The sequence below is a fragment of the Melopsittacus undulatus genome, chromosome 13, assembly GCF_012275295.1.
Source record: "Melopsittacus undulatus isolate bMelUnd1 chromosome 13, bMelUnd1.mat.Z, whole genome shotgun sequence".
Taxonomy (NCBI): Eukaryota; Metazoa; Chordata; class Aves; order Psittaciformes; family Psittaculidae; genus Melopsittacus; species Melopsittacus undulatus.
Window position 1 is genome coordinate 10,747,757 of NC_047539.1, and position 24,683 is coordinate 10,772,439.

General features: G+C 52.5%; 2 protein-coding genes across 3 annotated transcripts in view; both read right to left on the reverse strand.

The window, feature by feature from the left end:
• Nucleotides 1-5,066: 5,066 nt before the first annotated feature.
• Nucleotides 5,067-6,747, reverse strand: SUPT4H1 (SPT4 homolog, DSIF elongation factor subunit). 2 transcript variants are annotated; one of them, XM_005142384.4, is made up of 5 exons: nucleotides 6,624-6,747; nucleotides 6,301-6,407; nucleotides 6,170-6,225; nucleotides 5,926-5,979; nucleotides 5,067-5,486 (listed from the first exon to the last, which is right to left on the reverse strand). In XM_005142384.4, the coding sequence occupies exons 1-5, from the start codon at nucleotides 6,714-6,716 to the stop codon at nucleotides 5,419-5,421; spliced, it is 378 nt and encodes a 125-aa protein (XP_005142441.2). In that variant the 5' UTR covers nucleotides 6,717-6,747; the 3' UTR covers nucleotides 5,067-5,418. The 2 variants fall into 2 exon arrangements, with proteins under 2 accessions (XP_005142441.2, XP_030898959.1); XM_031043099.2 differs by having other exon boundaries at nucleotides 6,609-6,736.
• Nucleotides 6,748-14,671: 7,924 nt separating this feature from the next.
• Nucleotides 14,672-24,683, reverse strand: part of RNF43 (ring finger protein 43) — a 48,760-nt gene continuing 38,748 nt past the window's right edge. Inside the window, exons 2-8 of the mRNA XM_031043104.2 lie at nucleotides 20,948-21,022; nucleotides 19,691-19,822; nucleotides 19,078-19,179; nucleotides 18,340-18,495; nucleotides 17,524-17,626; nucleotides 16,217-17,133; nucleotides 14,672-14,746 (exon numbers count right to left, since the gene is read on the reverse strand). Coding sequence (XP_030898964.2) covers nucleotides 14,672-14,746; nucleotides 16,217-17,133; nucleotides 17,524-17,626; nucleotides 18,340-18,495; nucleotides 19,078-19,179; nucleotides 19,691-19,822; nucleotides 20,948-21,022 — 1,560 coding nt within the window. The remainder of the gene's footprint in view (nucleotides 14,747-16,216; nucleotides 17,134-17,523; nucleotides 17,627-18,339; nucleotides 18,496-19,077; nucleotides 19,180-19,690; nucleotides 19,823-20,947; nucleotides 21,023-24,683) is intronic.

The following is a 24,683-nucleotide window of genomic DNA, read 5'->3' on the forward strand; positions in this document are numbered from 1 at the left end:
TTGTGGCCCATTGGGGATGGAGGATCATGGAATCCCAGCCTGGTTTGGGTTGGAAGGGACCTTAAAGCTCCTCCAGCTCCAACCCCTGCCACGGGCAGGGACCCCTTCCACTGGAGCAGCTGCTCCAAGCCCCTGTGTCCAACCTGGCCTTGAGCACTGCCAGGGATGGGGCAGCCACAGCTTCTCTGGGCACCCTGTGCCAGCGCCTCAGCACCCTCACAGGGAACAGCTTCTGCCCAAGAGCTCAGCTCAGTCTCCCCTCGGGCAGGTTAAAGCCATTCCCCTTGTAACCGAACAGCAACATGGGGATGGATGAAGCTGTGCTCTGGACCTCCCGGGGCAGGATAGAGTCAGATGTGGGGCTGAGCTTTGTGGTGACAGCCCCTCCTTCCCTAGAAGGGCCTGCTCCCACACTGGGACAAGGCATGAGAATCCCTGAGGTCCAGGGACCCTGAGGAACCAGGGACAGGCACCAAAGGCTGCCAGGAACATCTCCCCAGACCCGGCATTGATGGCCCCTTTCCAGACCAGCCAGGCCAGGCGGTGCTGGGAGAGCAGTACTGAAGGCCCAGCCTGGCTCCTGTGGCCACCAGCACATGCTGACACCCTGTCCCATACCATGCACCTCAGCTGTTCGGGGGCTCCCAGAGAGGTGCAATGTCATCACCCAGCATGTGCCCAGGGCTCTGTTTGGCTCCTCAGCACCTCTTCTGCCACTGTCCACACAGGAGGACCATTCCCTCCAGGGGAAAACCCAGCACCTACTTTGGGAAGAGCCTGGGTGATGCACAGCTGGCCAAAAGGAGGAGGGACGAGCACCACTCAGGATGCAGCAGGAGGTCCCGGGAGAGCTGGGGAAGAGGCAGATACCACCAGGTTCTCAAATCCCTCCTGTGACTTTATCTGTGGTCTCATGTTGCCATTTGCCACAAGGAACCATGCACCCCCAGCAACCTCCACCGTCAGGATGAGACCCTACTCTGTCCCACCAACCCCTGGCATCTCCCCTTCCCATGAAGCAGAACTGCAGGAGCAGACCAGGGAGGTTTGGGAACCTCCAACAGCTTCTTGTGTCCCCCCAGATGCCAAGACCCCAACTCTGTCAGCATATCAATGGGTTTAGAGCTATCCACCATGGAGCAGCTTAGGGCCACCTTGCAGGCAGCACTGAACTTGCAGGGGGTGACAGTACCATCTTCACATGCTCTTTGCAGGCCTACTTCAGGAACCGATGGCCCACCAGCCTGTCTGTCTCTCACAAAGCAAAGCCTCCTCCTTCCCCTGTAATTCCTGACAGGCAAACAGACCCATCATACATCAGAGCTCGCTGTTTTCCCTGCAGATCCCCTCAGCCAGGAACACGTCTCCATTCTTTGCCTCCCATTGCTAGAGCACCAGGAACCCCTTGGGACAGTGCACAGAGCAGACGTGCCCCACTTCTGCCACACTTTGATAGCCTTCATAGCTACCTGCACCTCCGAAACCCGCACCCATCCCCTCTGCAGCCCATCCAAACGGCTGCTACCAAAAGCTGGCCGTGGGCCCCCTCCTCTCCCCACCACATCAGACACATCAGGTGCCTCGGTGGCTTCTCCCCATAGGTGCTGATGCAGAGGTGATGGGCAGGGTGGGCCACCATTAACGGCATGCACTGTGGCTTTGCCACCCTCGCTCCAGCAGTGCTTTCCCCCAGCCCTGGGCTGGCAGCACAGGGACAAGGTCATCTTTCATACTTCAACCTCGCCAAGGTCTCCTCAGCCAGCTTCCAAGGGAAACACTTTACAGCTGGGGTTTGTTTTAGTTGGGTTTATGCCCCAGCACCTACCCCCAAGGGTCTCCCCACCTCTGCGGTCACCAGCCCCCCAGCACACAGGGAAGGTGTGAGGCTATGCACTGGAAGGCAGTGAGCAGCCCCTGAGAGCAGCCCTGATGCTGCTGCAGTCAGCCCTGGGCAGCACCTCTGCCACAGCACGCACAGAGCACCCATGGGTGCCACCACACCTCAGCCCCCGTCCCAGGGCACTGCTACACATCCCCTTCCATCTGCAGCCGAGACAAAGGCTCACGGCCGGCGGTGGGAGCTGCATGCAGGGACAGAGCCTCGGGGGCCCCGTGCAGGTGGGGAGGGCTCAGAGGCATTTCCCAGCAGCAGCAGCTGCTCTGCGGGGCAGCACCGAGTGCTGCGGTCTGGGAAAGTCACTGCTCTCAGCGGGGGCAGAGCCGAGCTCTCGGTTCTCAAACCCGCACCAAGAACCCCACTCCTCCCCCGGCCTCCCCTGCCCGGGGCCGCGGTGCCAGCCCCGCAGGGCTTCCAGGCCCGGCTCAAACGTTTTAACGTCATTTTGGTGCAGGGGAGGAGCCGTCTCCAACTGACTCCGATCCACAGCTCCCTGCCTCCTGATTACAGCCCAGGCTGCCGCTGCTCATCTGTGCTATTTAACGTGAGAGCTCCCTGCCCTACTTTTCTCAGCAAATAAAGATCCGGATCCGTTTGCTTTTTGCTGCCACAAACCGCTGGCAGCTCCAGGGCTCACGTCTAACTGAAATGCTCCTTTTAGGGCGCTTTGCAGAGGTCCAACGCTCATCTCTGGCAGCCTGGAAGCAATGAATCACTTGGGTGGCGTGGGCTGGGAGATGCGGTGCGTGTGTGGGCGAGTGAGCGAGCTTGCAGGGAAGAGGCTCACGGATTCAGCCCTATCAGAGGCACCCAGTGCTCTGGAGCATTGCAAGCTGCTTGTAGGCAGAGGAGGTGCAGCTGTCTCTGAAAGCCCACCAGGGCTCAGCCTGTTTGCTTTGCTGCTCTGCCTCTGTTGCACTTCCACTGCAGCAACTCAGTCTGAACTCTACGTAACTTGGAGTAGTTGTGATTCCTTCCAAGGGGTGGTCTCTGCAGGCTTTAAAAGCCCCTTCAGCTTCCATGAGAGGCACAGTGACAATGTACACTGCTCCTGGGGACAACTAAGCAAAGTTCCCAGCGCTGGGCAGTAACTGCATTACTGCAAGACTGCAGCTCCCCAGGAAGGGGACATGAACCACCGTGCCTGCAGATTCACACCCAGCCAAGCCAAAGCCCATCCTGCACAGGCCCTGCACAAAGCTCTCTTGTCACCTCCTCTGCACCATGGGGCCAGGGGACCAACTGGCCTGGGACTGTGGGAAGAGTCGCAATGTGCCTCCAGCCCTGGAACGGCTCCAGCGTGTCCATGTCCATCCCTGGAGCCAGGGAAGGGGGGCACAGCCGGCTAAGCTGGAGGGAGAGCAGGCATGGCACTGTGAAATACAGCAGAAAACGCATATGAGCACAGGTCTGTCCTGCTCTGGTCCATCTCCCGCAGCTTCCCCTCATCATCAGCCTCCAGCCACGCTCCACGAAGTCGTGCTGCCACCCCGTGGCACTTAAAGGGTGAGGCTTCAAAGCTGGCCATGGCCAGGGTCGTTACTGTCATATAATAATATGACGAATTATATATCCGTCATATAAGAGTGTGACGAATAACAGAATAGCTTGGGTGGGAATAGATTTTAAAGCTCATCCAGTTCCAAGCCCCTGCCACGGGCAGGGACACCTGCCACTAGAGCAGCTTGCTCCAAGCCCCATCCAACCTGGCCTTGAACACTGGCAGGGAAGGGTGATCTACCCCCACCATCCTTCCAACTTGGCTGTAGCCACAGCCTCACCCAAGACCTATCTCCCCTCAGCTGTAGAAAATGCTGCCCACCTCATTCTCCTTGATCCCTTTCATTCTGAACCTTGTCAGCTCTCATCAACCTCACACAACCAGACAGCACTGTCTGCAGCTTTCTTGGACACTTCTGCTGGAGATGAACACAGCCTGGTGGATCCCAGCTCACCCCGTGCTTCTCACAGCACAACCAATCCAAAACTACCCTCAAGAGCCCAGATGTCTGTGCCTAAAATGTCTAAATCTGAGCATCCTGTGGGGTCAGTCACACCTTTCTCCCACAGACCTGACCTACCAGGGTCATCTCCTGCCCAGTGTCTGCAACCAAGGAAGTCTGGAGGGTAAGCATCAGGTAACTCAAGTGCTTTGGATGTTCACCAGGGGTGTGTGAAAATCAGCTCCCTCCTCTCCCCAAAGGATGTGAACCTGCTGTTGAACCTTTCCCAGAGGAGACTGTAATCCCCAGGCCAGGGGCATAAGCACTCTTGGCTCTTCCACAAAAGGCAATCAGCTGCTGGAGATGGCTGCTGGAGCCCAAAAGCCCACCACCAACTTGACTTGGTCCTGGTCTGCACCCAACAAATACTCTTCACTTCAGCATCAAGTCTGCAAGTCCCTGAGAGAAATGTGGTTTAAGGCATCTTTCTCTGCAGTGCTTTGTCTCAACTAGCACTGTGACCCCACACAGCCTCCCTGTGTTCACATCGGTCTCCTCCAGCCACACATCTGCTCCAAACCCCCGCAGGAAGCTGTGCTCAAGTGCTTGGGGCTCTTTTCTGGGTCAGCTCTACAAACCACAGCAGGACAGAGAACACAACACCTTGGTGCTGCTGACACTGTCACTTTGCAACAGCAATGCATTTACCCTGCTGCAGCCACTTCTGTGCCACATCAGATGGTTCTTTCACCATCTGATTTCAGCCACCGTATTTCACCAGATAGTGATTTTACACTATTTGGCTACAAAAAAAAAACCCAAAATTGAGCATTCCAGCTACAGAATTATCTTACAAGGAGAAAAGTTATTTCAGAGAGCTACTGATATAGATGGCTTAGCTAAGGGCAGAGTCCTTTGTGATCGGCTGGCTTCCACATCCCCTGCACCAGACCACGCAGCCCCAGAGCACCAAGACCTCTAGATAACCTACATATGAAATACTTAGCATCATCTACCTACTCCATCCAGCAGTGAGCTGTTAGACACAAACCACTGGTCTGTTCATTCCTACAGCGAGGGACTCTGCAGTTCAGCCAGGGCAGGATCTCCCTCCCCAGACAGAAGCGTTGTCCATGGTGTAAGAAGTGATGGCAATCACGACTCCAAACAGACTGGCAGGTGTAAGGGGGTGAAACCCTGCAGTGGATGAAACTAGTGACTAGTGATTCAGCTCTGAGCAGAGAGTGCACTTTATTGAAGTATAAACACAACTATATCTGACCCCTCCCCTTTCCCCACCACCAGTAAAAATCTGGTGCATCACCATTAAACACTGGTCCCCCAGACCCATTCATGCCATCCCTCTTGACAAGGCTCAAGGAAGATATCTACAGTCTGTGTGGGCAGACGGTGGTACAGCAGAGGCCAGAAGTACTGAGAGGAGCTGAGCCAGGAAGCTCCCTCCACGTCAGGCTCTCCTTTCCACATGCTAAAGCTAAAAGGTTTGGAGCAGTGCCCCAGATGCCTGGTGCCTCTCCAAACACATCTGGGGAATCCTCCAGGCTGCACAAGAGCACTTTAGGTTTTTATAGCTGTGTCTCGGGACTTGTAAGCCACACCACGGCTCTTCAGCTCTCGGACGATCCCTGCAGCAAGGAAAAAAACACACTTCAGTATTCCTTAGGGATGAAGAGCCCTGGGAAAATCCAGTTGCTGTCATGTAGCCTTCACACAGTTTATCCCTGGTACCACAGGGACAGTCAGCAGCATCTTTAATATCAGCTTCTGGCAGATGTTGTGTTGAAAGACAGCTGGGAGAAACCCCACCTGCATAACCCTGAAAGCATCTCCCATTCAGCATCTCTTTGTGGTACCCTTGCTCATGCCTTCACCCACATTGCATGTGCTCTGTTCACAATACACAGTATTCACTGAACACCCTGATTTCATCCCACAGCACAGCACAATGCGCTACCCAGTTTGACACCTCTGAAACAGCAACAGCCCCAACACCTCCTACCCAGAGCAATCCCTCAGCTGCCACCTGCGCAGGTGCCTCCCCCATAACACGAGCTGCAGTGTTACCTTGGGGCAGCCGGCCGGTCACGGACACTGCGTATACACCCGGCTTGAAGTTACCTGGGGGAAGAGAGCACTGAGGTATGTGCACGGCAGCAGGCAGGTGGGGCAGCACCCTGGGAGCCTCTGCCAGCGCTGCTGCACCCTCATCGGGAGCAGAGATCCCTCTGCAGCCCCAAAAGCAGCTCCCGCAGCTCCAGAAAGGGCTTTGCTGAGGACAAGGGATCTCCGCCCCCACAAACCCACTCACTGATCCGCTGCCACTTGGAGACCCAGCTGTCCTCAGGGCTCATCATGGCGATGATCCTGCGGGGGGTACAGGCATGAGGGCCGCTCTGCAGCCGAGTGACACCGCGGGGAACACGGGTCGGGCCCACTCACCCGTCGAAGGAGGAGCTGGTACAGTCATAGACCATCTCCCGGTTGCCCTTCATCTGCAGGTACGCATCGCAGTTATCGCAGCCGTCGTACTCGAACTGGTCGATGGTCTGAGGGGACAGAGGCGTCAGCGCGGGGTCCGGCACGGACCGGAAAGCACCGGAGCGAGGGACGGAGAGGCCGGGCCGAGCCAGGCCGCAGGCCTGGGAAAGGGAGGGAGCCCCGGGACGGAGGAGCGGCCGCAGGCCGAGAGAGGCCCGAGAAGGGGAACAGGGCCCGGGCCGGAGCACCGGAGCACCGGAGCACGGTACCGGTGCTGGCCGCACCTTGACGAGGGAGCAGAGCAGGCAGGCACGGAGGTGCCGCAGGTCCTTCGGGACGGTCTCCAGCGCCATGCTGCCACGGCAAGCCCCGCGCATGCGCAGAGCCGGGCCGGGGCCGGGCGCGGAGGACGCGCAGGTCCTAGTGCCCGTCACGGGCAGGGGCACCGAGGGGCTCACCCCTTGGCAAAGAACAAAAGCAGGCGAGCAGACCGGGTACGTGGATAAATATATTAGTAAATAAATATATTTCTGAGCACATCGGCATATTCACACATCTTTTATCGGACATAAATACACAAGTTTGCATAGATATAAAACGTATTCTTCCTTTTTTTCTTTTTTTCTTTTTGGGGGTGGGTGTCATAATTTATTCCCAAGCCCCAGAGCCAGGCCAGGCTCAGGAAATGACAACCAGTGACAAAACACAAACCTATATTCACATTTCCAAAGGATCTGAACAGCACAGAACGGAGCAAAGGCTCTGTGTGGGTAGAGAGGAGGTCCAGCCAGCCCCGGCCACAGCACCCACCCGGTGGGGCAGGAGGCCTGGGGAAGGCAGCAGCCCCTGCTGCACTTCGGGTTCAGATAGAGGGAGTTTGGGATGCTCTGGCTTCCATCGGTTTCCAGCTGGGACTTTGGAGGCAATGGAGAAAAACGAGCTCTGCTTCATTGCAGTGAGGCTGAAGAAATTCCATGGCTGAGCCCAAGGGTCCTGAGCACTTGAAAGCATCGCCCTGAAGTGACAGGGGCAGGAACTGAACGGAGCCTTTTCTCAGATACTGCCTCTTCCCTTCCAGGCAGCCAAGGATGGAAGTCCATCTACTGAAGAGGACCTTAAAAACAGCTTTCCTGGAGAGTTCCTCCCTCTCCTCCCATCCAGGAACCCACAGAGGCAGACCTGCATGCTCTCATTCGGCTCAGCATCTAGAATGGCTTTCTGTATCAAAAGGAGCAGCAGCACAATGTCAAGAAAGGAAAACAGGAAAGGAAAGGAAAGGCAGGCATTGCCCTGCACAGCCCTGTAATACTGCAGTAGGGAGTGGAAAGAGTGCATTAGTGCTGACCACTTTCTCCAAGAAGCTTGAGGCTTGCTGCAGGTTCCAAGCCCTCTGATTTCTTAAGGATAAGGAGGGAAAGAGGAGGACTTTTAGACTGCAGACAGGTGCCCATTCTTTGAGGCAGTGAAATGCATCCCTGGAGGTTAGCAGCCTTCTTTTAAGGAAACCAGTGGGAGCACCTGGACTCCACAACCCTCCTTCCTGTGAAGTCATCCGAGTCCTCCAGGATGGTCAAGGATGTAGGGAGCTGGTTGAGATAAGCCATGGACAACATGCACAGGAAGTTGAACAGGGAGAATCTACATATGCTCCTGTTTTGCTGTTTGGTCTTTTTTCCTCTAGCTTAAGACAGACATCCCTGCAAGGGAAAAGGAAATCTGAGCTTGTGTCTTATGCCTGCTTTGTAGGACAGGCAAGAAGAGTCTCGAAAGATTAAAATATAGTTCTTCTGGCTTCTTTGATGAAAGAAATTCAACTCCTCCCTAGACTGAAAGGTCCTGCAGTGGTTTGGTCACAGAAGACAAGAAATGAACATTAACAAGGGAATAATGTTTTGTTTTAAACAGTGCTATTGCCTGACTTAATATCATCACTTGAATGTCAGTGACTGATGAGCAGCTGGGACAAAGATGCCTTTTTCAAAGAAGAAGGGCAGCAAACTCCATAAAAAGCCTTTCTCAGCAGTGAAGGAAGGCAGAGGTAGGATCATCCTGAACTGGGACTACATAACCCATACTCTCTCTTGTACTGGAGAAGCAGCTGCTGCTTTAAAGAAAGACACAGAAAGGTTACTGACTACTCAGCAGTCTGTCCTTCCATCAGGTTTCAAACTGTCAGGAGTTACCTTCAGCTCCAGTGTTGCATCTTCACCAATGCTGCATTAGTATTAACTCTGGGAAGGCTCAGTGCCACAGAAATGGGCACTTCATGTGGGAATCTGGCCAATTCTTTGGCCTGAATGGTCACTGAGGGCAATAAAATCAATATTCGAATTCCCACTCAATGAAAACTGATTGGGTTCTGTAAGTTTTTTATTTGGGCAGGCTTTAGTTTACTTGAATGCCCCAAAATTATGAGATGGATGAAATAAGAACTAGTGACGTTAAAAAAACCTCTCCACAACTGGGAGAGAAAAAAACCTAGTAATAAACCAAGAACGTAGTGATTGATCACGTTTTCTCTCTCCATTCATCAAGATATTAGGAAAGCCACAAGAGTACATTGAAAAATTCCTTTGCAGGATCATATCAGGTGTCTTAGAAATACAATAAGGCTGGGTGATGCTCTGCATTTATTATGGATGTTTCTGCTGGGAATTTTGCTGTGTCTTGAGGCAATGAGAGAGGAAGGACAGAAGCAAGAGCCACACCAAGGCAAAGATTTTCCATGATTCCTGAGGTGGGAGCATCTCAGGTTTGAAATATGCTCAACAAATGGGTTGCTCTTAACAGAGCCAACCATCACACCTATCTTGAGAGTAGGTGGAGGAGTTAGAGAATGAGTGAGAGACATGTACACATTGCCAGATGAGATTGCTCTTCCCACCGCAACAGGAAGAGTCTAACCCTGTTCCTTCCCAGAAATGCTGATATTGTCCCTGTGTCTTCACCTCACCTGCTGCTGGCAAAACCCAGCAAATGGCTGAGATGGCGTCAGCTGAGGGACAATGAAGTGATCAAAAGTGGTGAGAGCTGTTGGTTTCCAAAAAAGCCAGAAGCAGCACCTTGCAGGGCAGACCTGTGGGGGATGAGATGGAGAATAGCTTGTTCCTGTGTCTGAAGTAAGAGTGGAAAAGCTAAACCAAGAAGTCTGCCTTTTGACCTAAGTGAGGAAATTAAGTCAGGAGCTACCAGGCCACAGAAAGTCATTTCTGCAGCTTTTGGTCTTGAAGGTTTGTTTATTTTTGAAGTGTTTAGCAAAACCTTCCATGGCATGAACATGCCAGAATAGTAGCTTGCACTCACTGCGTGAGCTCTCCAGCTGGTGACTCCCAACTCAGGTCTCTGAGCGAACTAGCCCACACAGATGGATGCTACAGGATGAAGATGGTCTGCTTCTGCCTTCAAAGGAGAAGGGCACCTGGAGGACACAGCACCGTGTTTGTGTGACCATCGCAAACTGGAAACATGTGAAGAGACCACAAGTGCTTATTCACAGCCTGGCGTGGGCTGTGCAGGTCAGGGCTGTGCAGAGAGCCAGATGTGAGCTCCTCGACGGCTGGTACACTGAACATCTTTGTCCGCTCCAGCTCTCCGGTAAGGAAGCAGGCCAGTGTTTTATTAAACTGAGTGTTCATGGACATCCTGGACCTCCTCTTCAGATCCTGCATTCAAAGAAAAGGAAAAAGATAAATGCTCACCTAGCTGAACATTCCCAGGCTTTGCAGCCATGACCCTGCAATACAGAGAACAGATGCTGCAGCGAAAGCCACTAGGTTTCTTACAGGATTTTGGAGGGACTTTCCTGGCCACCTCCCCAGTCAGTTTGTTTCTGACAGCTAAAGCACAATACAATGGTAAGATAAGATGTCAAGCTAGTCTTTAAGTATTTCAGCAGATACAGTGCACCTCAGAGTTCACACTGGTACCAGATGTTTGCTTTTGAGGCATTCTGATGCTTGCTCTTCAAGGAAAACCTGTACAGCCATTAAAAATCAGTAGCATCAGAATTCGTATTCTCACAGTGGCCATGGCAGCACCTACCAGAGACAGCAAACAACAGAAACTCCAAACAACACAAGCAGACTGCAAGTGCTGTGTGCGTGCAGGAGAGGGATGGCACATGCATTTCAGAGTGTACAAGAGGTTGCACAGATTGCTTGTGAGTCTCAAACAAGCCAAACCCAATGAGTGGTGTTCAGCCATAAATGCCAACCCCTCAGGCCCAGCCAGCAAGGACTGTGGCTCATGATCTTCACCAGCCCCTTCTGCCTGGTGAACTGTCAACAGGCAAGTGCTGAGCAGTTCACTTTGAGATATTCAGCATACTGCAACTGCCTAGAAACAGTGCACCCTGAGTTACTGCTTCAGTTAGGCCCTTTCTCCCTGGGACCAAGTGTTGATGCACACACCACAGTCCTTTTCCCAGATAGCTCTCAAACCTGCCCAGAGCACCCACTCAGGGCCAATGTAGCCCAGTAAAGACATACAGGTATTATTTTTGCACATATCCCTTTTCCTGAATGTTCCCAAGATCAAAAGGAGACAAATGTGCATACAGGTACTCATAGAGAGCAATTCAAAGCAGCTATTCAGAACTGTCACAGGAGCTTTTTTGGTTTTATAAATGACCAGCTGGAGGAACAGGTTAAAATTAAATCTATGTGTGAATTAAATCTATGGGAAGAAAACAAACAAATGATATTCTGCTTTGAGAGGGAAATGCACAGACACAGCGTTATACACATACACACATGTGCAGCATGGCCAAAGTACCAGGAGACAGAGTTTGAGCATATCTGGCATTTGTGTCACTGGTACATTGAATAAGCTGTTTCTCACACACACCAGTTTATGTGCAACACACAAGAGACTGTACAGCTTCCATCACCCTGCGATCAGATGCCCTGAGGCACCCAGACAGCATCATTAAAATGTTTTTCTGAAAATCATGCCTCTGTGAGTGTCCCATTACCCAAAAAGAAAGAGAGGTTATAAAAAGGTCTGGGAGTAGTGGGAGAGCCTCAGCTGCTGAACTGGCCATCAAGACCCACACAGGGCAATGAACTGAAGGAGCACACCTTGGGGATACAACAGAAGTCTTGTTCTCTGGGTATCAGATTTTACTGGTAGGTCTTTTTCTGCCCTCTAATCCCTTTTCCCCTCTGTAGTAAAGATCAAAGACATGACATGAAAGGAAATAGCTAAGAGGATGAGTAGGGGATGGAGGAGAGGGGGAGATGCTGACAGCATGCTGCAGGAGGTGAGAGTTCCAAGAGAGAGACATCACGAGATTTCATCTGCCTGTGCTCGGAGTAATCTAGCTGTTCTGGGAGCAGTTCCATGCACGGACGGGGTGGTTTAGGAAGCCATCTAGCTGTAGCTCGCTGCTAGTTGTCTGACTTCTCTAAAGGTTCCATTCAGCATTGCTTGAGGATTGATTCTTCAGTGAACCAACTCCCAGGTACAGTCTCCCCAGCAGGAGAGCCAGGGATGTACCTTTATGCAAACCCCACCAGGAAAAGCTGGTGGAGGTGCTCAAGGGAGCAGGATAAACTCCAAGATCATGCAATCACCACCACGATCATCTGCAGAGCCCTGGCAATGGCTGCAGGCAGCGTTATTCCCTGGAATGCCAGTGCATGGCACTGCCTGCACAAGTGGAGCTTCTCCAGGGGCCATGGACCAAGACTCAGCCTCACCTTGCAGCTGGGTGAGGTAAGCACATACCTGGAGGGTGCTGCACATACCTGGAGGGTGCTGCATCCCACAGGAGCACCCTCAGCTTCTGGAAGCCCTGGTTTAGGGACTTCCTGAGCCAGAGAGTGTATTTGCATCTCTGCATTTGATAGCTCTTGATCTAGGCTCTTGAACCCATTTTATTTCTGGCACCTATGTCCTCTGGGCAATAAGCACCAGTTTCACCACACACCATGTTATTACCTTATTGGGTGTTTTAAAGCTTCTGGTTCCCATTTGATGCCACCTCTTTGTTATAAGCACTGGTGAATCTCTTTTATCTGCCTTCTCTCCTGATTTCATATCCTCCCTTTCATATCCTCTGCTAATCATCTCTTTTTCCCACATGAAAGTGTCTATATTCTTTCTGTTTTCTCAGAAAACCCTCATTGTTGTGACTCTACTTGATACCTTTCTGCACTTCTCCCAAGTCTGCTACATCCTTCTTTGAGAAGTGTGGGGCAGTGGTGGGGCTCGCTGTGAAAGCTCTGCACACTGACACAGATGCAGGATGGCACTTGCTGCTTGTCCCCCATTTGTTCCCAGCTAGTTCCTAACAATAATTCGATTTTTACTTAGAAGCAGTTTTGCTTGTGTTTGGCATTTTGTGCTGCTTACGTGTGATTTCATCCACCACTCTATTGCCTGATAACTCAGCAACGGGAGATAGTTTATAACCACTTTATAACCAGTTTTAAAGCTGTCAATGCTGAAGGATTTTGTCTTTTATAAATGACTTTATAAACTAACTCTTCTCCTTGTGCAGGGTATTTATGAGCTTGCTGAAAGGTGCAGACAGTTGGAGAACTCCACTTTCTTCCTCCTCTGAGTAACCCTCTTCCATTTAGAATGATCTGCACTTTGTCTCCCATTTTTTAGTGAGTTATTTACCTGTGAGAGTACCTTCCCTTTTATCCTTTGAGAGCTTCATTCCCCTAAAAGATCTGCAAGGCGTTATCTCTCTCTACAAAAGCTGCATTGCCTCCTCCCCTGGTTTTCACATTTAGCCATGTACCTACAAGTCAGACCCTGTATTTGAATTTTTAACAATTTGCTAGGCAGGAAAGTCAGGCTCATCCTTCTGTGGCTTCAGCTGTTTCAAGCTGGTATTGCCCTCAGCTTTTCCTTCTGGCTCTGGGCATGGGTAACAGCCCATGTTTGTGAGTTAGCAGTTCTGTGCTTGAGCCCCTGCACGGGTGCTCTGTGCCCCTGGTGATCCATTACTGAGCTTCAATGATGCATTTCAGAAATGCTCACACTAATGATCTGATTTATGAGGGATCCTCTGCCCCATATACCAGAGTGAGAACCTCTTCAAGCACTTCCACGCTGATCACTAATGCAATAAATTCAGTTCACCCTTCTGCTATGCAGTTATAGCCCTTGCACATCCCTCTTAGACCTGTGTTACTCCATGGACCTGCAGAGCCCCTGGCAGCTTTCCTGCTCCTAAAGGAGTTCAAACTGTTTGCATTACTAGTCTTTCTCACAAGCTGTTCATAGCAATCCTCCCTGCCCTGCCTCACTGTGGCTCCATGCTCAGCTTTGCTGTTTTCTGATTTCTTTGTCTAGCCACACCTTTACTTTGGAAGAACAGCTTCTTGCTTCTAATTTCCCTTTCTGTTGCTTGGCCAGCCCTTTTCTGTGGCTTTAAACGATCCTTGTGCCCAAAAGCATCTTACTCTTTTGACTGCTTCTTTTAGTACCATTTGAAGAAGGGTCTCATGTATATGTAGGTCCCTTTCTTGCAGCCTAGAACCCTAACATATTTCTCTTACTTAGGCACAACTGGGGATTTTTATGTTACCTGTCATTGGACTTTACACTCTCCTTAACAGTGTCCCTCCCCATGCCACCAGAAGAGACACATTCTTCTCTGTAATTTCACCTAGGAATTACAGGTGGCCACTGTTTAAGCTGGGTTTCTAAAAGGTTTATGTCAAAACTTTACTTCAAAGCTGGGCTTTCTAATTCATCTACTTACGTTTTTAGCCTTGCAACACTTATCTAGAGGCATATATTTATGCATTTCTTGGTCTCCTTGTCTATTTTTTGTGTCCTGCTTACATGGGACTGTCTATTGAGATTGTTTTTTTGCTCTTTTAGCTATTGATTTACATCCAGTAACTCTGAGGTTGTGTTACGTCAACCAAAGTGTTTTCAGCTTGATGGCTTTTCTGCATAAGCTCTGCTCCTGCTCTCTTCAACTGTCCTCAGTTCCTAATAAAGTTAAATCCTTCCTTTCTGGATCTTCCTTTCTCAGTCTTACAAGGAGATTCTGACTCTGGCTGGTCCTGAAAGCATTCACAGAAGCTACTGCAATCAAACAGACTCAGAGTCATAATGTGCTTTCCACACACTGCAACTCAGGGGACATCAGTACTCAGAGCTACCTGCAAACCAGGGAGATACTTCTACACTGCTGCCTCCTTATCTCTCCAAATGGCAGCATCCCTCCGGGCTCATTGAGGAACTCATCTGCAGTGTCAGGCATTTCTGTGCCTGGGAAAAACCTCTTCCTGGGAGCCTGGGAGCGCAGTGCTGCAGGCAGCCAGCACTGGGCTCCATCCAGCCTCTCCCCTTCCCTGCTGCCTTCTCACAGGCGCTCCAGCACCAGGAGCCTGGGTGTGGTGGAGGGCTGGATAGACGAGCATGGGGAGGAAGTTATTATCTGCGTGGCACAATGGGCACAGTGAGTCATGAGTTTAAGGCCAGCATTTTAACAGAAATTAGGCAGCTTGATCTGTATTTGGTACCTAAATCAAAACGATTTGCCCGAGGAGCTACAATGAGTCAGTGGCAGGGTGAGGAAAGGAGCCAGGCTCCGCTTGCAGCCAGCACCTGCCCATGCTGACTTGCAGGTTGCTGTGTTCAGAGGAGCATGACAGAGCAAGACCTGGGAGCTAAACCCAGGCTCTTTCAAAGAGCCTGGTCTCAGATGTGTTTCCCCTCTCAGAGATGTGCAGCAGTTAGGCAAAGGGCCAAGTTTTAATTATGTCCGATTTCCAAATGATGCTAAAAAGCAACTCCCACACAACAGAGGCAGGTGAGAGGTGAGGCATGTGCAAATCCATCAACTCATTTAGTCTGTTTTCCTACTACCACTAGCAATGCACACTTCCTCATTGATTCAGTTAGTGAGGGTTGGCTGAAACAACTGGAGCCCAGTAGGCCTTGAGACTGCCAGTGAGACATCCAGACTGATGTAAGGACACTGAGAAACGTCCTCTCATCCCTTCATTTGGGAGATATTCCAGCTGTTGGAGATGCTTAGTTCAAAACAGCCACCTTATTCCTCATGTGTACTATTTTAGGATGAGACTGCAGGGTTTGGTGCCCTCATTAACAGCCTTGCTAATCATTCAGGCCATCATTTCCAGGCAGATGACCTCTGAAACGCTCCTGTTGTCAGCGGTCCTATAGGAAAGCCCACTGTGAAGGTACCAGGTTTACCAGCAGCCAGAGTACCTTCAGCAAACCACCCTCATTCACTTGCTTGCTGCAAGAGGCCAACAGCAGACTTACCCTGACTACCCTGCTGAGACGGGCAGTGAAGCTGAAGACTCAGACTGTGTCTGGGGGTGCGTGTCCCTGAGACATCAGCAGGAACCGGGTGGTTTCCCTCCCATCCTGACAACCTCTCCTCCTGACTTTGCAGCTCTGAGCCAGACTGTGGCACTAAACACTTCCAGAGCGGCTGCGAGCCTGAGCTGCAGGACAGGGGAGCGCTTGGGGGGATCAGGGGCTGGGCTTCAGGTGAGCAGCAGTAGCCAGCAGGATGTCCATGAGGAACGTGAGCATCGCAAGCTCTGGGCAAGGCTGAGTCCTCAGGCAGGAGAGCAGGACTGGGCTCCAGGGGACATTTTCTTTTCCTTCGGTGGTGACGGCTCTGTGAGCTGTGTTTTGGGGGCAGTGGGACTGGGGATGTCCTGGATGCTCCCGACTGTCTGTTGGCATCTTTACTGAAGTCCAACCTGCTTGGAGAAGCAGAAGGGATATGAGGGGGCTCCCAGCCTTGCTGGGAACAGGCTGGCTGTCCCACCAGAGCTGCTTCCTGCAGCACAGGGCTGCTTTCTGGAGGCTGCTGACAGTGATGGCTTTTCTCAGTCCTCTTTTGTGTCTGAGCACTGTGCAAGCCAACCTTGGCCTCTGAGTACCGGGATTTGCGCTGCCCACCCCCTTGCCCTCCCCACCCCGGTGGACACTCCGCATCTCTTCTGTAGTGGTGGTGCTGGTGGTGGTGGTAGTGGACGTGGCTGAGCAGCTGGGGCTTGGCCGGACCAGGACCCCCAGACACCATCAAGTCCAAGGACTTGGGCCGTGTGTCCCTTGGTGGCAGTGCCTGCTCCTGGCCATTGTCCGTGGCAGGTCCCTCTGAGCTGCAGTACACGAAGGGGTCGTAATCGCTGCTGAGGGAGCTGCGGAAAGTGGAGCAGCTGCCGTGGATGCCCTGCAGGCTGACATCCGTGCAGTTCAACATGGAGTCACTGGAGGAGCCGTGGCAAGGCCCTGAGCTGGAGTCACTGCCCGGCCCGTCTGCCAGGTACCCGCTGTGCTCCGTGAGATAGCTCTCTCCAGAGCCGCTGCTGTTGTGCTGGTGCCCGTGGCTGAGCCCCCGGCGAAGGGCAGGTGCCCGGTGCTGCCTCTGCACTGCGGCTGCGTTGAGCCCCAGGCAGGGGGGCTGGGGCTGGAGAGAACAAGTCCTGTGGGGTGGCAACGTCTGCCCACATGCCGAGGGGTTGGGATGCTGCTGGCCCAGCAAGCCCGGGGCCAGGGGAGACGGGTGGCCACAGGCAAGCAGGGAGGTGGTTGGCCTGTAGGGCATGTAGTGGATGGTGCCAAAATCCAACTGGGAGAGCTCCAGAGAGTGAAGGAAGGGGTTGCCATGGGCTTGCTCCGGGGGAAGGTTCCTGAGGTTCCTCTGAGGATAGGCATGTGGGAGGTGGTAAAGGGCATGTCCTGGGTGCTGGCGGAAGAGGTGGAGTCGCCGTCCGGGTTCCATGTCCCGTGGGGCCATCCTGGAGCCAGCAGCTGTGGCCTGGTCCACCGAGTCTCTGGCTGTGGAGAGAGAAGGGAGCATCCAGCACAAGCCTCATAGCCCAGCTGCAGTAGCCCCTGCATCAGCCTTCACTGCACCCCACATCCCACCCGTGCCCTGCAACACCTCACTGCCACCACCACTGTCCTGATGGTCCTGCACACACAGCACCTGCCCTGCTGCCCTGACCCTCAGATCCCACCTCCCACAGCTCCCAGGACTGAAACCTCCTCCTCTCAGTGCAGGTCCCAGCCCAAGCCCTGTACACTGCAGGTGTTCACATGCACAGGGACCCCTCTCCATGCACCCACCACCCTGTACACCCATACGTGCTCCTGCTGATGCACCGTGTGCATCACCCAAGAGTACATGGACTCTCCGGGCACGACCCTGCTGTGTCTGAGCCCTACCAAGGATATTGAACATGCAGAGTGGACACGTGTGATGCTGCTGCAGCCAGGGGTCAACGCACTCCCGATGAAACTCATGGGAGCACGAGATGATCCGCAGCTCCTAAAGAGGTGGAAAGAAGGAGTGTGAGAAGGAGAACCGTGTCCCAAGGGCTTGAGCTCTGTAGGATGGAAAGATGGCTGGCTGTGAGCAGACAGCAGCCCAGCTTTGCATGGAGGAGGCTGTGCAGCAGCCTGGCAGTTCTGGTTCTGCTCACTGCATCCAGCACAGCATCCAACTGCTTCCAGAGAGGTGGTTGCCCTTGGGAATAGTTGGGGGGCTGCCTCGCTGTTGCAGACAGTTGTATTATGAGCATTTCCATAGAATCATAGAATCCCAGACTGGTTTGTGTTGGAAGGGACCTTAAAGCCCCTCCAGCTCCAACCCCTGCCATGGGCAGGGACCCCTTCCACTGGAGCAGCTGCTCCAAGCCCCTGTGTCCAACCTGGCCTTGAGCACTGCCAGGGATGGGGCAGCCACAGCTTCTCTGGGCACCCTGTGCCAGCGCCTCAGCACCTCATTTTACCCTACAGCAACAGCTGGAGAACTGTCTTCAAGGAACCTGAGTCTGCAGGTAAGTGACTTCAGCAGGGGCAGGGCTGTTTTGGCCAAGGTGCTGGCAGAACTCCTTTGATGCCCATCCTGTCCCAGCCCCCAGGAGCTGCTGGAGGAAACATTCCCAGTACCTCCTGCCCCTACCACATTGCTCAGCTCCCCCATGCCTGCAGCAGTACACTCAGCACTGCGGCTCCGCAGCATCCATGCCTGCAGCCTACCTGGCCCTCGCTGAACTCCTCCAGGCAGATGGCACAGACCGGGGCTGAGCTGCAGGTGCTGGCCGAGTCCCACCGCGCCGCTGGCCGGCACCTCGCCTGGAACGTGCGTGTGGCCAGCTGCCCGATGGCCTGCATGGTCTGCTGCTGCAGGGAGTCCTGCATCGGAGAGGAGAGGCTCAGTCCCACACTGCCCTGCTTCCCACTGCCCTTCCGTGTGCATCATCAGGGATTTGGGGGTGATACTCGTTTTTCCAGAGGTGACTTTTTGTCTAAGCTGACTTTGCCAGAGGAGGCTTTGTCACCAGCAGGAGACATCTGGCCATGTACAGTCAAAATCAGCAGTGCTGAATTTTTGAGCCCCAAAGGCTTGTCCTTCTATAGGACCAATGGGGTATTGTCAAATCTCAAATACATCTGACTCTGAAAAGACAACTATTTAATTTGTTAGTTTCTATTAAAAACACTAAGTCTTCTGGCTTGAGGGCCAGCTCTGCAGCTTTGGGTGCTGGGCCAAGCTCTGAAAGGTGCTGGGACTGCAGGCTGCAGTGCTGGTGGGGCAGCAAGGGCACCGCACAAGGAATGCTGCCAGCCCATCCCAGGTTCACTCTGCTCATTCCTGCTTCATGTGGCCTCATCCTCAGTTCACACAGAGGTATATTTCCCCTCCCAAGCTATGCCCATTCTTGCCTTTCCTGTGTTTCCATTTGCTCAGGCATAGCTGCTCCATGAGGTCCCTACCTGGCTCCTGTTCAGTTGGCACTTTGTGCGCAACACAAATATTACGATGATAACGACCACGGTGCTGACCACGGTGAGGAGGATCCACACGTCGTAGTCTGGCTGTGGGAGAGAGCAGGGAAGGAATCACTCATGTGCGGCAGGGGTGGGAGTTAGAAGCTAGGCAGGGGAATCCCAATCCTTCCTGACCATCAGCCTTTGAATACATGATCCTTGGCCAAGCTCTGTCTCATATACTCTTTACAGGTAAAAGAAAAAGCTTCTGTCTTTTCTGTGCATTCCAGCAGGAATGGAATTTCTCTGTCTTGCAGCATCGCAGCTCTCTAGAGGTCATGGTCTAAAGGTAGCACAAAGTGAAACAATCAGGTCTTGGTCTCACCTGAAGAGACAGAGAATCCCCTCACCTCCCTCAGGACAATTAAAGTAAGGGAGGAGAAGAAGCTGAAAGCACTTCTGAGCCTTTATTTGCAGCACACCATCTGAATGCTGCAGACAGGCAGCTACTGCAAAAGGCTGTGATCTCTGTCCCTCAGCATCTCTAGGGAAGTCCTACTCCATGGCACAGCAGCTTGGGAGGGAGGATACAGAAGGCAGTGGGAATGGTGTCTCTCACCCAAGATGGTGGCTCCTTGACCTCTATCTTCACATGGGCCTCTCTGTTCTTGTTGACGACACCCATGAGAAGCTCAGCATCATGACCTCTGATCAGAACCACAGGCTGACTCAGACCTCTGGGCTTTCTCAGCTGTAAAGAAACAAGCAGCGTAAGAGGTGGTCCAGAACAGCCCAAAACAAGGACTATCCCAGCTCCCAAAGCACGTCTGGTTCCTCCTGGTGCTTCCTGCACACACTTTAGATACCAACTGACCCCCACAACTTGCCTTGCTCCTCTTTGATGAAACCAGATGGAAACTCTTCCTCTTCTAGCAGCTCTTCAGCAAGGTTTTCTTAACAACCTCCAAAGGTGCCTTCTGCGTGCACAACTGGACACTGCTCAGGGCGTCTCTGACCATACCAGCAGCTTTCCACCATGGTCCACACAGCCTGGCATGGGCTGGCTCAGCAAGTGGCTGAGTCTGCCCTCTGCTCCATACTGACCTGAGTGAGGGTGTCCATCTGACACCAGCCACTCCCCATAGCCTTACTGAGCAATCTCAGCATCCCCTCACCTGCACTCACTGCTGTATTTCTCTGGCATCAGAATTTTAGTTCTAAGCGTACAGAAGAATGACAACAGATGAATCCAGTGAGCAGGAGTCAGCCCAGAGGTTGGATAAGCTCAAGCACCAGCTCCCCTACCTGTCCTCTTACCTAGAGCTGGATGCTTTTCATCATCCCTAGATTAGTTAGAGGTGGAACCTATTCCTTTCCAGAAATGACAGCAGTGTTGGTGGAAGAGACCTCTGGAGGTCTTTAAACCAATGTTAAGTTTGCAGTAGGAGCATCACCACCAGCATAGCAGGGTGGCCGTGACTTTGGCTTGAACATTCGAGAGATCACCTTTCCCCTAAGGCACACCAGGGCTGTCTGTACCAGCTGGGATAGGGTAATCTGTGCCTTATCAAGAGGAAGCATCCAGCTCCTGGCTGAAAAGCTCAATTGACTAATGTCCTTCAAGAGCAGCAAGATGCTGTTCACAAGCTGCTGGCATGTGCTATGGGGACACCTGGATGTGCCATGGGGTGAGCGAAAGAGTAAAGCCCTGTCTGTGTGCATGGATGAGCACTTACAGCTAACATCCAAATCAGCCTGCAGTGTCCTCCTGGAACCTCCCACTGCATGTCAGGGGCTGGCAGGTCCTGACCCTGGCACATTTTGGGATGGGACAGAGGCACCGTGGTTTAGCTGTTATTATTAGTGGGGTCTGTACCTGATCAGCGGCACTTTCATCATCGGTAATGTCAAAAAGGATCGCACGAGCTCCACGCTCCCCCGCCAGCTTTGCCTGTCCAAAAGAACAGAAGCTTCAGTGGACATTTGTACCTCTGCATTAACATCTACCATTTGGATATGTATCTGCCTCCCCATCTCTTCACGAGGCAAAGAAGCATCTGCTGCTTAGATTGAGAAAACACTTTACACCCTGGTTTCTGTACCTGTGTCGAGCTGCAGTGCCTGCTCCTGCTACAGCCCTGAAGTTCATGGACAGCTTCCCCTTGTAGTTGTGGAGGCAAATTACTTGGTGGGCTTGCAGTGCACACCAAACTCCCCAGCTGTTTGTGCCCTTTGCTTCAGAGCTGGATTTGCAGGGGAGGGATCTGCAGCCCCATTAGCCCTGCTGACCCCTGCGCATCCCAGGACAGCAGGAACCACTTCAGGTCCCCACTGCTCACCATAGCTGCATCAACCGTGGGCTGTCTATGGGCTTGACTCCCACACACATTGCTCTCCCCAGTTCCTGTCCCCCACAGGTGTCTCCCTGGTGGGAGAAGCTCAGGGCTGTGGGTCTGGTCTAGGATTAGGAATGGAGTGGCTTTTCATAGCCTACCGGCTGCTGTGTTCTGGAACAGTGTTGAAACCCACCCAAATGAATACACATGCACCCCAGTGAGGTCAAAGCACAGTGCCTGGAGGACCTTGTGGGGTCACCTATGTCCTCCCACCAAGCCCTTTGAGCCCTCCAGGCAGGCAAAGACAGCCTTTGGAGATGGGAACATGAACAGAGAGCAGGGCTGGGCCACTCTTACTCATGCGGAGCCCTTTGATCTCCACATCCCCGAGCGCCTGTGCAAACAGGAGCTGCCGGAGCCGCTGCCGCAGCTCAGCCTCAACATTGCCAAACCCCAGCTTCGGGCCAGAGGTCAGTGCCACCGCTTCCCAGCTGCGGTATCGAACACAGGGCGCCAGCAGAGCAGAGGGAAGGGGCATTCCCAGCAGCGGTGCAATGGGTTCAGCTCCATCCTTCACTTGCAGGTGCTGGTCACCTCCATGCACCTCATCAGGTAGAAGATGGGTGCCTCAGTCTGGGGACATGCATGGGGATGTGCATGGAGCTGCAGATGGTCAGGAAGAGCATGGAGGACAGGCTGAAGGCTCTGAGTCACTAAATGGATTTGACACTCTTGGGTATATCAGATGGGGAAGCTGAAGAAGTGGGACCACAGGCTAGGGACAGGGACCAGAGACCGGGGTCCCACCTGGGATCAAAGAAGCCTCAATGTTTGCGAGCACTGAAGAAGAAACAGGACTTTCAGGTAGTGACTTACACCCATTGGAGCCAGTCAAGCTTTGATGAACAGTGAACAGCTCTACAAAGAGTTTATCCTGCTAAAGACACCAACAATAAGAAAAAGAACAACTGAGAACAGACAACTGACTCTTCCCAACACTCTTCTGACTCCTGCCGCATAGGACACAGCTTTTGTTCAAGCTATCCATAGCCTGCTTAATGCAACAGTTTTCTGAGTGCTGGCTGCCTTTCATCAGCTCTCTCCAGCCACATGGCAGAGCTGCCCTCCCTTTCTGAGGCCTGAAACACGTTTGGTACAAACACGTATTTCAAGAGTGACTGAGGAGGTTCCAGTGTCCTCTCCATCAGACTGGCAACCAATGGTTTGCTTGGAGGAAAGAATTAACACACCCCCAAAATGACAAACTATGCATCAGAATGAAAAACAAATCACTTTGAAGTGTGATCAGGTGGAGCTCTGCTGGGCTGGACGCAGCGCTGCTTGGCTGGGTGACAGCTAAAGCAGAGGTTATGATAACACTTCTCACATGGCTATTTTTATCATCATTGATACAGCACCGCGATTCAATATGCAAAGCTCCAGCGCAAAAACCATGGCACGAAAACAAGGCTCCAGTGAGCACCAGCCACATCCGACAGCTTCATCCCTGCTCCTGCGGAGAAGTGTTGTCCAGGGATTCTGAGGAAGAGATCTGTATGATGCTGGAGGAAAGGAGCTTGGCTTCAGGAGGATGGGGAAGCAGCCAGACAGCAATTACAGGCGAATGGAGGAACCAAGCTACAAGGCAGGGTCCAGGGATGTGGCCAATTTAAGAAGCATCTGCCTGTATTTCGTGGCTAACCTAGTCCTATTTCATAGAACCATAGAATGGTTTGGGATGGAAGCAACGCTAAAGATCATCCAGCTCCAATATCCCTGCCATGGTCAGGGACACCTTCCACTAGACCAAAATGTGACCATTGGCAGGGAGAAGAGCTGTATCACCCCTGGGTGAGGTCTTACAGTAGGATGTAGTAACTGCAGGCAGGATGGCATCTGATGTCATGCCTAGTTGGACCTCAAAATCCATTGCTGGATTCGGCTCTGGTAATAAAGCAATGATGACTAAAGGCCAGTGAACTGTCACTCTACCATGGCAATGAACTGAGGGGTTTATTTGCTTTGGGTGGGTTCATGGTCCTGGAGAAGGGATCAAGGCTAGTGAGGATGACCACAGTGCAGCAATGCATCATGACTTGTCCTCCCTGTGCTGACCCTAGTGCAGGGTGCCCAGAGAAGCTGTGGCTGCCCCATCCCTGGCAGTGCTCAAGGCCAGGTTGGACACAGGGGCTTGGAGCAGCTGCTCCAGTGGAAGGGGTCCCTGCCCATGGCAGGGATTGGAGCTGGAGGAGCTTTGAGGTCCCTTCCAACCCAAACCAGTCTGGGGCTCTGTGATTCTCTGCTCCCTGGCCTCAGTAACGTGCTGGTACTTCCTGCACTATGATCAACAACTCAAAGATAAAGGACAAAACTAGCAAAACAGCTTCTAACCTTTAAGGTTCTCAAGTGGAAGATGAGTACTGGATGCTGCTCCTTCCTTCTGTTCAAGACCCTCCACAACACTTGCACTGACCAAACCAGCTGTTGCTACTGCCAACCCCAGCACCCTCCCCTGCGAGATGAGACCATTATAATATGATGGTCACATCGGGATGGACCTGGGACAGCTGGAATACCCAGCTGTGCTCCCTTAGGATGCCTTTCTGGCATTTCTGTCACAAGATGCACTGGAAGCCCTTGGGTTCACACTTCATCCTCCTCATCCTCATGTGCTTATACCCACAGTGGGACCAGGCTGATTCCCAGGTCTGGGTAAGTGGCAGCAGTTCCCTAACTCCAGCACACTAGTTGTGATGACAGCTGGCATCAGTTCCAGTGCAGCAGCAAGCCAAACTTGGGCTTCCACCCTGGTCCAAAAGGGATAGGCACTGCTATCTGCCATGCAGCCCCGAGGTGGCCAACCCATAGCAGCATCACATCCCTTCCTTTGCTTTTGTAGCCACGACCTCTGCATAAAACAAAAAACCAACTAAAAAACCCCCAAACTGCAGTGCAGGAGCAACTGCTTGGGATGAGTTTCACCTGCCCTGTTCAGCCCTGCTGCAGGGAGGATGGAAAAGGACCCTGCCCCATCCTCAGCACATCGCTACCAGCAGAAGGCAGGCACCAGGGGCAGGATCACCTGAATGCATCCAGATAAAGCCAAGAAGAGCTAAGCAAGTTGGGGTTTTTTCATGTTTGTACAGTGCTGGTGGAAAAGAACACATTTAGTACAGGGACAATAACAAGTAAAAGCTAGCGCTAGCTTTATCCACACAACTTTATCAGAGACACAATGATTTTAAGGCTTAAAAAATGACCCTCGTTCCTACCTGA

Coding starts and splice junctions, on each gene's coding strand:
- SUPT4H1 (XM_031043099.2), bottom strand. CDS start 6,716: ATGCGCGGGGCTTGCCGTGGCAGCATGGCGCTGGAGACCGTCCCGAAG. Junction 5,980..6,169: donor CTCCAAGTGGCAGCGGATCA/GTGAGTGGGTTT, acceptor CTCTTCCCCCAG/GTAACTTCAAGCCGGGTGTA. Junction 5,487..5,925: donor GACCGGCCGGCTGCCCCAAG/GTAACACTGCAG, acceptor TCCTTGCTGCAG/GGATCGTCCGAGAGCTGAAG.